This window comes from Saccopteryx leptura, chromosome 5 (genome assembly GCF_036850995.1).
Source record: "Saccopteryx leptura isolate mSacLep1 chromosome 5, mSacLep1_pri_phased_curated, whole genome shotgun sequence".
Taxonomy (NCBI): Eukaryota; Metazoa; Chordata; class Mammalia; order Chiroptera; family Emballonuridae; genus Saccopteryx; species Saccopteryx leptura.
The window spans coordinates 172,078,682-172,092,356 of NC_089507.1; the positions used below are offsets into that span (position 1 = coordinate 172,078,682).

A 13,675-nucleotide genomic window follows, 5' to 3' on the forward strand; every position below is an offset into this window, starting at 1 on the left:
CTGCTCAAAATAGAGATGCGTGAGCACTGGGGGAGGGGCTGCCACCAGAGGTTCGGATTGTGCGGAGATTCGTTCATTCACTTAAATCACCGGTGTTCTTTTCTCATTCACTCCCTCTTGCTTCTCATTCATTTGAATTCCTGTGTAACTCTTTTAGGGGGCTATTCATCCTCCCAAGCAAGCTCCAGCCCTGTTAGGTCTGGTCAAAGACCTGAATTTCTGGCCAAGTTGGCTAAAATTAGACACAGAAATTATCTGCAGCAGAAAAAAAAAACTGTTGTTTTCTAACTAGACTCCCTCATGACTCCAGAAAGCTGCCCTCCGGCCTTGACTCACTGGTAGCCTCCTAAAAGTGTTTGCTGATTTCAAAGCTCTCATTCACCCTTTGCTTCCCTCATTCACGTGTCTTACTCAACTCAATCCTCAGTCATGTAGGTCTCCACTGGAAGTGATCGCTGGGGAAAGTGGCAGCTTTGCTCTAGGCAACACTTTTTAATCCAAAATCTGTTGCTTTGAAAGATTCAGAACCTTATATTTGCCGTGAGAAGTCTCCACGGCTACTCATCCATTCCTCTGCCCTCTTTTCAGCCCTTATATGTTCTACTCTACTAATATCAGTTTGTTTTTTAGTCCCCTGAGAGATTGCATTATCCTGTACTTGGAGACTTTTCTTTTAAATCAAAATGTTCTTCTGAAAATTCCATGAATCCAAGCTTTGAAATAATATGATTGACCCTCTTCCCTTATTACACAGTTTATATTTGAGGAAACTGAAGTCCAGAGAGGCAAAATGACTTGCCCAACAGAATGAGATAGAAAATAGCAGAGCTGGTACTAAAAGACAGGAATTATGACTCTGTGTCTAACATGCTTTTTTCTATCAAGTATGATGCATAGGCCAGCAGCATTAGAATTACCTAATAGCTTGTTAGATATGTGAGATCTCAGTCTCTGTCCCAGATATGAATCTATAATTTAACAGTATCCTTAGGAAATAATTATGCACATTAGCCCTGGATGAATATCTCAATTGGTTAGAGCATCATCCCAATACACAGAGGTTGCCAGTTCAATCCCCAGTCAGGAAACAGATCAATATTCCTATCTCTCTCTCACTCTCTCCCTTCCTCTATCTCTAAAATCAATAAAATAAACATTTTTAAAAATAAATAAATAAGTATTCACATTAAAGTTTCTGGTGTACAACCCTGTATTATGCTGGCTATTTCTGACATAAATAAAGAAAAATTGATTATAGGAGAAAGCAGTTCTGTAGATTTGAATAGTTCATGTGACTTCTCCCTTTAGGTCTCTGAACCCATGGGGTATAGAAGAGGAGAAAAATTTATAACAACTTCTTTAGTCTGAAAGTTTTAAAACCATTACAGTTTAAAATAAAAGATCATCAAATCTGTGAGGGGTGTTTGTTTTTGTTTTTTTTTTTGAGGTTGTGAATCTAGCCTTCATTGAAAGTGTTTACAAGCAAACATAATTACAAATCAATTACAAGAGCATTCTGGTGACTAGATATATGGGCATCTCCAAATTTAAGCCATCTCATAAAAATAGAAATATTTATTTTGAACAACTTAAGATTTGGAGGTCATAGTTTTCAAATTATTGATCAAGTATGGTCCTTCTCACCTCAATTACTCACACATGAAATGAATACTGCTCACAAAAATTAGGGATATTTGAAAAACTAATATGAAGTGATAAAATATCCCCTGATTTTTGTGAGCAGTGTAGGATGTAGTCCCTGAGGACTTTCATTTCCTTTGGATTTATTGATCAACAAATTGGGAAAGAACCTGTTCCTACAAGTTTCACTATATTTGAAGGCAAGTATCTAGTTGCTGCTAATAGATGCTTGATCTTTTCAGCTTGGTTGTGAGCATCTTGAGAGCAGAAGCCAACTTTAAACCTTTTGTGGTGCCCAACAAAGTGACATATGTGTGTAGAAAGTATTCCTTTCCATTATAATGATGATTACCTCTGCTTAATATTATATTATTGTGCATAACTATTTACTGTGATCTACTTAAAAATTTACTTGTGAAGGGGCAAGGTATTAACATATTTGTCTTATTTTTAAGTTTGCTATTCAGTAAAGTCCAAGGAATTCCTGCTGATTCATTAGAACACATTGATCATGGGATGTAGGTTCCCCTCCAACATTAGTTGCTAAGAAGAAGGATTTTTAAATGAACTTTTTATAGAAGTAAACAAACACAAGAAAAGCTGAAGTCATACATGTATACTCAAAGTGAATACTTTTGTGCAACCCCTACAAAAATGAAGAGAAAGAACTTGCTATCTTCCCAGAACCTCGCCATAAACCTCATTCCACATACTCTCCCCTTTTTCCTCCCCAGAGGTTCCCATTATAGAGGAAGAAGTGTCATTTAATGTGCTGACAAAGCAGCCAATTTTATGTCTGCTAGTCATAGAAACTTGCCAGAGAAGAGACATTGCTATACAGTAGAAAGAAACTCCAAGCTTAGAATCAGACAGACCTTGATGTGACTTCGATCAACATCTTTGAGCCTCACTTTATTCATCTACAGATAGAGAGAATATTACCTGGCTTTTTGTTCTTTGAATGAAGATGTAAGATAATATAGCCTTGCTTGTTTGTTTATTCCTCTGGCAAATAGGGAGCATTCAATAAAGGGTGGTAGTCGTTAGGGCATACCTCTCAGGCTCCAGAGCAGCTTCAATAAGCATCATATTGAGTCTCACTTAAAACGGTGAAGCTCCATGAGAAAGAGCAGCAGCTCCATGAACAGAAACATATTCACACACATACACACACACACACACACACACACACACACACACACACATTTCACAGGCACTGTCCTGTAAAATTAAGCTCACACAAAAATCATGACTTCTGTGGGAACATCTCACCCCTAATTTTGCAGGTTGAGTACTCTCTTTTTCTGGTAAATCTGGGAGGTGAAGTGCAGGATACAATAAAAGTTCTCATTACAATTCACTTATATGGCCTGACCAGGAAATGGCACAGTGGACAGAGTGTCAGATTGGAATGCAGAGGATCCAGGTTCAAAACCCTGAGGTCGGAGGCTTGAGCATGGGCTCACCAGCTTGAGCAAGAGGTCACTGACTTGAGCATGGGATCATAGACATGACCCCATGGTTGCTGGCTTCCCAAAGGTTGCTGGCTTCCCAAAGGTTGCTGGCTTGAAGCCCAAGGTCACTGGCTTGAGCAAGGGGTCACTAGCTCTGCTGGAGTCCCCCAATCAAGGCACATATGAGAAAGCAGTCAATGAACAACTAAGGTGCCGCAATAGAGAATTGATGCTTCTCATCTCTCTCCTTTCCTGTCTGTCTGTCCCTATCTGTCCCTCTCTGTGTCTCTGTCAAAAAAAAATCACTTATATGAAAAACATATGTCAAATATCATCATCCTTGGATCACACTTGCACTTTAGCTAATCTCAGGAGTTGAAAGCTGATCCAAATGAGCCTAAGTAACTCTTAGAATATTCCTGGAGTATGGTGTAGAGGCTGGTAAATGTTTGGAAACATTTAGTTCATCCATTACATGCTTGGAGTTTTTAAATAGAGTTGCTGTTGTACTCACAAATCTGAATATTTTATGCAACTAAATAATTTAAAACATATGAACAATCTTGCTGCTCTTTTCATCATAGATGTCCCGGCTCTCTCTTGCTACTAGCACTGTCTTGAGAGCCATCAAGAGCAATAATGTGAGTTAGTGGCTCCAGAACAAGCCAAGGGCTGGGTTTGTGCTGTGCCAGAGCCTGACTGTCAGCTGTGGGAACATGAAGCATAGAGAGAAGACAGTTTCTTCCCCAGGTGCTAGTGAATCAGGACAAAGGGACTTCACTTCAAGAGCTCTAACTCACTATTAGCAGTGCACTGATGAACACCCAACCCACATGGAAATCTTGTTCCAAAAGAGGCAAACAATTGCTAAGCCCAAAGCAGTCACTTCCATAGCATCTCAGAAACACCAGCACCCAGGGGGCAGAAAGATGTAGACTGTCCACCCATTCATCTAGGACTTGGTCCTTGTAGGAAAAAGTAAATAAAATTATTGGGGAGATAAGGATCAAAAGTCTCAGTACTACAAGCAATTTCCATTCCCTCTGACTCTGCTCTAACACATCTTCTCCATGAGCAGGAAAAGCAAACAGGCCACCTCTACTTCTCTCCCTCTTCTGCATTTGTCCTTCACTTCCCTCTTGTCCTGCTCGTCTCACAATTTCTACATCCCTCACAAGTCCACGTGGCTCATCTAGTCCTTCAGCAAACATGTATCAAGCATTTCCAAAGTTTAAGACACTATGCTGGCCATTCCAGAGAATATATATACACACACACACCCCAAAAATGAAACGGCTCCCACCTTCAATAATTTCAGGGCCTGTGAGACATGCACACAAATTGCCGTGTAGTCTCAGAAGTGCCCTGAGGAAGGTATGGAAAGATACAATGAAATAACCTGGAAAGAAATGGTTCATCTGACCTCAACTTGAGGCAAGACCCTTTGTCTCTCATGACCTCTGATTAAGAGTAAATATCTAGGAGAGACAGAGTCACACACACCAGCCAGCCTCCCTTAATCATGAGCCTGTCAGTCTCTGATCCACGAGAAGGCTCTGGATTCAATGGTATTTTCCTTCCTTACCAGAGAATTTTACAGGGAAAAACAAACCAAGCAGAAAGAGCTATACCCTCTATTCTGTATACCTCTACCATTTTTTATCATTCAGGGTCTTTTTTTTTTTTTTCAATGAAATGATATTAATGGCTCAAAAAGTTGTGATCAAACAATCCAAATCCACAGGAAAAATCTAAATCTTGTAGGTGAAGAGATTTTATTTTTCAAACTGAGTCTATTGTATTTCAGTAAAGTGGCTTGTTTTTTAAAGGAAAAAAAAATGTATATAACCAAAGTGAGAGCAACAGCTCTGCTTCTTGCCAGATTTCCACCCTCAGCTCTGGAACAAACAAGAATGCCCAGAAAAGTGAGCAGCTCCACTCCCTACAGAATGTTTCCGGCAGCTTGTTTTCCTCTCGCTTGAAAGTCTGGAGACTTGGGGTAAATAAGTGAAGTGTAGTTTACATCACTGATGATGGCTGACTTGTGGTTTCTGCCCAGATCCAGAGCAGACAGCTGGCGTGGGGAGTGGAGCTGGCGGGTCCTGGACAATCTTAGCAGTAAATGATGGTGACTCATACCAGCCTCACAAAGTCGTTCTCCACAATCTTCAGGCTTGCCTCTCCAAACACTCTCCTCTCTAATGTACAATAGAATTCCCGGGACCTTTCGTGAGAAAATATCTGAAACTCATTAGTTTTGGTGTGTTAATATTTCCTCTTATAAGTTGTTCTGGGGAAGGGCTCTGACTTCCTTCATTTTCAGGGCAGGAAACCCAGCTTTGCTGGAAGTAAACAGCCAGAGGTGAGCACAGGCTGGGGAATTGTTGAACGGACATCGCAAGTGGCTCTATATTTATCCCAGCTTGATCCTTGTTTCCACCCTCTCCTTCTCAGGCGAGAGAAGCTGTCTCCAGAGACGGCAGGTGAGAACTGAAGTGGCAGATCCTTTGCTAACCTGCAGAGCACTCAGGCAATGCTCTTCCCCAGCTGGGAGCAGCCCTGGACCATCTTCCCAGTGAAAATAATATAATTGCTGAAATAAGCCGAGCTCAAGAATTCCCCTAGCGAGTGATTCCTATTTCCCTGACCTTGATGCCAAAGTCTGCTCCCTCCCTCTTAATTGCATTTCTGCTCATTGGGGACAGCTTTCACCCATCAATATGGGGGTGTTATTTAACAATTTCTGCTTCTACAGTGCCACTAGTATGCTTTCAGGTGTCTTGAATCAGGTCGTGTTTAAGCTCATATTTCCTCTTGCTTTCTATTCCCTGGCCCCTAGATGTTATAGGCCAGTGCGCGCACGCGCGCGCGCGCACACACACCCCCTCCTCTCACAAGGTGTAAACAGGGCCAGTGATGACGTGTTTTTGCTCTCTGTCCCTCTTTATCTTTTGTTATTATGGGCCTCTTAAAGGGAAAGCAAACCTCTCTTTTCTTCCTCCTCCTCCCTCTGCCTCTTGAATTTTGTATCCACATCACTCTCCAGCAACTCTGCTTAATAAAAAGTAGATCTGCCATGTATCAGAGCTGTAGACCCAGGGGACAGTCAGGAATTGGTAGCAGCCTGCTTCTTTTGTCCCCTTCCGGCCTTCCCAGCCTCCCACAGAGAAACCCTTAATCTCTGGGAAGGAACGAAACTTCTGGTGGAGACTCACCCCAGATGAGGCAGAGCCCCCTCAAGAACGTCCTCCTCCAGGAAGGAGCAATCCAACACCTTGGTCTTTATTGAGTCTTCCCCTTCCTCCGGGTCCCTTTCTCAAGTTTCTTTAGATTACAAACTGAGAAGTGTTCAAATCATCTCTATACTGTGATCTAGAGGGACCCAGTAAGACTAATAAATGGTAAAAAATAAACACATGGTTCATTTGTGGAGAATATTATAGTGTGCAAAAAGCTTTTAGATATGCTATGACGCTTAATACTTCCCATGCTTTTCCCAGTAGATGTTGTTATTAATTCCACATTATAAAGTGGGATGTAGAGGCCAGATAGAAAAACACAAAGATATTTGTTCAAGGGCACAGCATGTTGGTACCATGGGAATTCAAATAGTAATGACAGACTCTTCAATGGCACTTATGTGCGGGCACTAGTCTAAGCACTTTACGTCATTCAATCCTCCAACAACCTTATTTTAATCTCATTTCACAGATGAGTAAACTGAGACACAGAGTCAATAAGAAACTTGCCTAAAGCTACCCAGCTAATAAGTGGCAGAGCCTAGATTCAAACCCCAGCAAGCCGGAGATACAGAGTAGAGACAGGAGAAGACAAAGAGATTGCAGGGGGTTACAGACTGTCATTATTTCAGTCCAATGTGTGGTCCCCAGCTCTGTAGGATCAGAGACCCAAATTTGCTCACTCACTAAAAAGTGTCTCCATCTCTCCAGGCAGACCCGTTAATCAAACTCACAGGACTAATGCATTGTCCTGGATGCCAAGCCACATTACAGTCAGGGGGTTGTTTGCTAAGCATGAAATCCAGGAAAAAAGAGAGACTTGGAGGACTCCAGTGTTTAATAAAATCAGGCTGATATGATTGGCTGGATACACAATGAAGACGGCCTCAATCTACAACTGCTTTGTCCCCATCGACCCCCAGGGCCTCCCCACGCTGACCTCTGCCTCCCTCCACTGTATGTAACTGTGATCCAATCTACCCCCAGGGCCTCCCCACGCTGACCTCTGCCTCCCTCCACTGTATGTAACTGTGATCCAATCGACCCCCAGGGCCTCCCCACCCTGACCTCTGCCTCCCTCCACTGTATGTAACTGTGATCCAATCTACCCCCAGGGCCTCCCCACCCTGACCTCTGCCTCCCTCCACTGTATGTAACTGTGATCCAATCGACCCCCAGGGCCTCCCCACCCTGACCTCTGCCTCCCTCCACTGTATGTAACTGTGATCCAATCTACCCCCAGGGCCTCCCCACCCTGACCTCTGCCTCCCTTCACTGTATGTAACTGTGATCCAGGTGGGTAGGCATTCTACTCTTTCCGGATCTCCAGTTTCCTGCACTTCTTTAGGAACCACTTGCTTCGGGGCTTGAGAATGTCCTGTACTTGACCTGGTTACGGAGAGGAAGATACGGTGGGGAGGGATGCTTCCTTTTCAGGAGCCTCCATCAGTCACACCCAGAGTTGTCATCTTACATCTCTGCCTCCACCTCACTCAGTTCTTATGTCAGGTCCTTAGGGGTTTGCATTACAGTGGAAAGAACCAAGAAAGAAAAAAAAAAGGTGATTGGGCCATTTCCTTCTATCTCACCACTGCCCATTCTACATTCCCCCCTTGAAAGCAGACGTTTCTGGTAGGGAATTGACTCAGCGCACTTCTGCTGGCTGTCAGATGTTCCTGCGCACCCCAGAACAGGGCCCGTGCTCCACTCCCAAGAGGCCGTGTCTGGCAGGCTGGGTCCCAGTGGGCTGGCACAGAAAGATGACTCAAGCCACAGTGACTTCATTAAGCTCAGATTGACACATGGACTTTGGTGCCCATGAAGACTTAAATGTCAGGAACCTCTCATCTCACAGGGTGGGAAGCAAGTCCCTGAAGACCAGGTCAAATGTCTACAGCTTCTTCCGGCTACCAAGCTCTGGGGGTCCTGACTCAGGGACTGACCAGAAGGGCCGCAAAACCCCCAGATCCAGGATGGGCCCCTCCTCTGAAGGTCAGAATGGCTCTGGGCTCCCTAGACAGGGATTCCTTCAAGACCATGTCTAAGAAAGGAAAGGCTTCCTCAATGCACTTTTGAAAAGTGCCCAGAGAAGAGATTTCTCATACAGAGAAGCAAACCTGGCACCCCCCTCCTTAAACATTTCCAGAGATTTGAGCTGAAATACATTCAATGTAACTCAAAAACACCAGGGCCCTGACCTCTTGGGATGATAGTTTGCCGGCTTGACAGAGGTGAAGGGCCAGGTGAGCTCTATGGTCATGCCCTCCAGGACCCTCACTCCCCTAGGCCTGAAAAGCCACTCTCCCCCAGACACCGGACACTGTAGCACAGCACCACAAACACGTGACAAGGCCACACAGGGAAGTCCCTGACCACCATCTGTCTGTTCCATCATCTGCCCTGTCTACCACTTGTCCTGTCCACTCCCTACTTTGTCTGCCCCTGCTCTGTTCACCCTCTGTCCTATGCACCCCTACACTGCTCCACCTGCTCTGTCCACTCTTTGCCCCAGCTCACTGATTTTCATACAGAAGGAGGCAGATCATTAGTGTAAAAAAGAAAGACCTGGGCTTGGGCTTGTCAAAAACACTGGGCTTTTGTCCTGGCTCTGCCATTAGCTAACTCTAGTTCCTTGGTCATCCCATTCAAACAACATTTAGAGTTTGCAGAGCATTTGTACACAAGTTGTCACACTGACTCCCACAGCACTGAGCATCAGCAGGGCAGGCACTGTTATTGCAGATAAAAGAGGAAACCTTGTGGCTGGGTTTTCAGTGACAAAACCCAGCTTAAACCATCTGAAGCGGAAAAGAGAATTCATTGGCTTGTGTAACTGAGAAGCCTAGGGGTGCTACCTGGTTGGATCTGGGGACGCAAACAATGGCATGAGTCTCATGCTGTCTCCCAACACTCTTCCCTCTGGCTTGGCTTCATTCATTCGCAGGTAGGCTTCTCCTAGTGGTGCCACAGCATTGCCAACAGCTCGTCAACTGAAGTCCTAGATCCAATGCTCATTGAAGGGAAAAGGGTCATGTGCTGAGTCCTGAAGGCGGAGAATGGAAGAGCCCGGATTCCGAGGGAAAGGGGGATGGTGTCAGCTGTAGGTGGTCAAGCAGCCGCAACAGCTGCCCCCAGGCTAATCGCAGGAGAGGCTAGGTCCCCTGTATTTTTAAATCTTCAATGAGAAGTGACTGATAAAGAAATAAACTGAACTTGTCACTCTAGCACCTAAACTGAGCTAGTTGAGTCTCACACATGGTGTCTTTTAAAACTGAATAACCAGACTTAGGTTATTAACGACCAGACTTAAGCAATGAACTGATGTCACCCTATAAAATGATTGGTTTATTGGGGCCCTGGAGCTAGACCTCACCCTGTGGGTGGGAAGAGACATTCCTATGGAGGAAACAGATGACCCAGCGTTTAATCACTCAGAAAGGTCAATGTAGGGACAGCAGATGAGGACAAAGGAGGTGAAGCTCAGGCTGGAATTGGGGGAACTCTTCCTCCTCGTTTTAGGACCAGGTTGAGCTGATAAAGATGCCTGGATTTTTTGAGTGAGCATGAGTCATGGCAACCTTGGCCACATGAAAGCAAATGAGAAGTGAGGGGGACGCCTGCCGAACAAGGCTGGCTTCGCGCGTGCACAGCCTGCGCATAGTCACACAGGGTCCACACTTAGAAGGGACCATGATCGGTTCAATACTCTGCTGTCACAATATAAGAGACTTAACAGTTTTTGTACAAAACGCTCACAAAATTCTAGTGCAGCCCGAGCGACAATTCCAGCCTGGCCCAGGGTAAACACGGAAGCAGAGACATTGCCAGTAGGGGACATTCATTCACCATGCTAATTCAAGCCTCTGCCTCCAGTGCTCCTCAGAGGCCCCTGCAAAGGAGGCTTGATGCCATGAGTCACAGTTAATTGGGTCTTAGGACCAGTGGAACCAAAGCCCAGGAACGTTATCCTCTGGGGATTTGCCTCCAGCAAAACCCAATGGCAAGAGGACAGCCCCAGGGAAACAAGCCAAGTCCTACTGACATCAGGACTGCTCCGGGACAGATTTCCTCCACTTTGCCTCCACCATTTCCTTTTTTCAAGATAAAATACTTTCCTTCCCAGTTCTGTTTTCACATGCCCCGCAGCAAGGTGTGTCGGTGGGAGAACACTAGGTCTATGGGTTTCATTCTTCTGCTTTTGTGGCTTCTTATTAATCTTGCAAAAGCTGTGTATAATTTAAATGAGTACACTGTCTGGGCTTTGCAACTCCTTCTAATGCTTTTCAAGTGACAAATCAGTCAACAGATCCTTAAATAACACAAAGGCACGATTAGGCATTGTCTTGGGAGGGGAGGGGGAGAAAAATATTAAATAAGAAGAGCTACATAGATTTTCAATTTAGTACAGAATGCCACATAACGCTCATAAAAGCCAGCTCATCTGATGACTTTACCAATTAACACGAAGGTGAGGATAGTGGGCCAAGAGCTGCAATGGACCCCTACAGCTATCTTGTGCAAGCATATTCCTCTTTGTAAGAAAAAAAAAAAAGCAAATAATGTGCCTCTTGTCTTCAGTGATATTTGTGATACTCCATTTCTTCAGCAGGGTGGCCGATATGTGCGTTTGGTTTGCTGTCCTTTTTATAATACGTATACACATTATATGAACATAGAGCATGCGTCAAATATTTTATAACTTAAAATGAAAAGTTAATAAGCTAATAGATAAGATTGGGGATATCTAGGATATTGTGACACAGAAGATAGGAAGGTGACAGGCAGGGATGTGGGAGGCTTCAGAAACTTCCCAGGATGGAATTTTCACCCCAGGTCCTGTAATGAACACAAGAAGACCCCTCTGCTCTGCTTAGAGTGGATGTCCCACCACACAAGTGTTCACAATGTCCCTTCTCTATTTCTGGACCATTAGGAACAGAGCCTTACTCATTTCTTAAATATGAACCCATCCTCAGAAGTTCCTTCAGCAAAACCAGTGAGTCAGTCACCCTTCCTTGATGCAAGAACCCGAAACCCTCAGGACAAGGCCATGTGACTTTGAGGTCACTTTAGAGAAGGGCATAGGCTGGGAAGGAGGAACCTGAGTGATTGTAAGGGCCAGTTTCCCAACTGATGTTGGGCCACAGGGCCCTCGTGACTGATAGCCTTAGTCAGCATCCAGACACATATGATTACTGGAACCCTTTTTGGGGTGCTAGACTACACCAGCTTGGATGTAGTGGAGGGAATCTAGGTCCAGAGACCAGTCAGGACTGACAGGTCAACAGCTGCCAGTCCTTAGTCTATATGCCCTTGACAAAGTATCAATCGATTTGATTTGTGAGAGATCATGCATATACAACACAAATCTGTAGTGGCATAGTTACCAGCTGTCCTTTCTTGGGAAACACTGACTATCATTCTGACTTGGGGTGCTCAAATGTCCTTTGTTTTATGAAATTATGGTCATAACAGATGGTTTAGTAAAAACTTATTCACCAATCCCCCTCTTAACCAACTCACAAGATCAACCACCACCCTTTAGTCTCTCAGTGAAACATACCAACTTTATCCCCGTAGCAACGGGCAGGTGCTCCTCTTGACGGCTTGCTCACCTCTGCTCTTACCCATTGGGGTGCACATTTACCAAGAGTCAACTTTGTTTGGGGCCAGGCTTGCTTAGGCCTGTCAAACAACTTAATTATGGTTATGTGATTTAATTAGCGCACCCATACACTAATCCAGTGGTTCTCAAACTTTTTGAAGTCAGAGCGCATTTAAAATCCTAAAAATAATTGTAGGCACACTATATACAAATTTCTGAGAAATATGTTATAATAATTAAGTCAAATATTAAATAAAATAAAGTCCAAGCGTGCTTTTATGGTAATTAAATGAAATAAATACAACAAAATTAAATTTATTCTGACATTAAAAAACATTTTTATGTTACATTTTTTTTTGAGTTAAGCTTTTTAGAATTTGTAAAGAAGAGGGGTTAAAAAATTTTAAAAATGACAAAAAAGTTATCTTTTTATATATATATAGATACACTCTTAGTAAGATTTAGTAAATTCAGCAGGTCCCGGCGCAAATGTGTTAAGTTTTTCATTCTTGTGTTTATGAGAAACATGAGCCTGATGTGTCCTAGCAATTCCAGGCATATATTTGAAAGCAAACTATCATTTCATCAATACATTGAAGAATTCCTCTCTTTTTACTCTTAATTGTGTTGAGTGCAGAAAACCCTCACCATATATATCATTTTAACTTTACACCAAACAAAGGATAGAAGAAACTTGCCTCAAGTGTTTCCAGGGAACATGGGGGGTAGTGTAAACGATCCAGCACCACAGCTTAACAGCCTTTGCAACCTAATCAGGCAAGTGGGGTGGGGGGTTGGGCAGACTGTCAGCTTACAGCCAATTCCCCACATCTTTGTCCCCCAAAAATCTAAACTCCAAAAACCCTGTTGGTTTTTGGTCCCCAACAGGCACATATTTCTCTGGAATACCATGGGGTGCACCTGGAAATCTTCTAGGGCGCACCAGTGCGCCCTGGTGCATGCTTTGAGAACCACTGCTAATCAATGAAGAGGATAAACAAGAGTGCAAACAAGAAGAAAAACTGTTATTTCTGTGAAAACTACATTGACTGCTTTGGAAAGACTGGACAAAAACACGTCCTTTTGTTTCAATGCTGTCAACTTAGAAATGAGTGAGAGGACTGTGAAATGTTAGGAGTAAAAACATGAAAGTGAAAAAGGTGTTTTCCAATCCGATTGTTTCATGAGTGTCCAGTGTGTCTTGCTCCGTGTTAGGGAAACTGGAATTCCAGCCCCACGAAACACGGGTGTAGTTCATGCAGAACAGGCCATGGCCCCTCCTTTCCATAGGCCCTAAGCCTAAGGCAAAGAAGTGGCTTGGTTCTACATCAGAATACTAGCGAATTGTTAAACATTTAGATATTTTAGGTCAAAAGGAAGTATTTAGCTCTGGCTGGATAGCTCAGTTGGTTAAAAGAGTTGTCCCAAAGCACAGAGGTTGCTGCTTCAATCCCCAGTCAGGGCATATACAGGAATGATGTTCCTCTCTCTCTCTCACTCTCTCTCTCTCTCTCTTTGCCTCTTTCTCTAAAATCAATAAATAAATTTTTTAAAATTAAAAAAATAAAAGAAAGCATTTAGAGGAAGAATATCTTTTTCTATGACTCCCTGATTTAACCAGCTTTTTAAATGAACTGACCAGTTATAATTTCCAGTTATATTGGATAAGAATGCACCCACTTGGGCCTGACCTGTGGTGGCACAGTGGATAAAGTGTCAACCTGGAATGCTGCGGT

The 13,675-nt window shown here is 43.6% G+C and overlaps 3 protein-coding genes across 4 annotated transcripts in view; 1 reads left to right on the forward strand and 2 right to left on the reverse strand.

Annotated features, from left to right (window-relative positions):
- LOC136406730 (CMRF35-like molecule 6) overlaps positions 1–9,304 on the reverse strand; it is a 42,209-nt gene extending 32,905 nt beyond the window's left edge. The window contains exon 1 of the mRNA XM_066386814.1: positions 9,190–9,304. Coding sequence (XP_066242911.1) covers positions 9,190–9,272 — 83 coding nt within the window. The 5' untranslated portion in view covers positions 9,273–9,304. The remainder of the gene's footprint in view (positions 1–9,189) is intronic.
- Positions 1–13,675, reverse strand: part of LOC136406731 (CMRF35-like molecule 1) — a 172,098-nt gene that overhangs the window by 129,238 nt on the left and 29,185 nt on the right. The gene's annotated exons all lie outside the window — the stretch shown is intronic.
- The window catches only part of RAB37 (RAB37, member RAS oncogene family), a 71,057-nt gene that overhangs the window by 569 nt on the left and 56,813 nt on the right, over positions 1–13,675 (forward strand). The window lies entirely within an intron of this gene.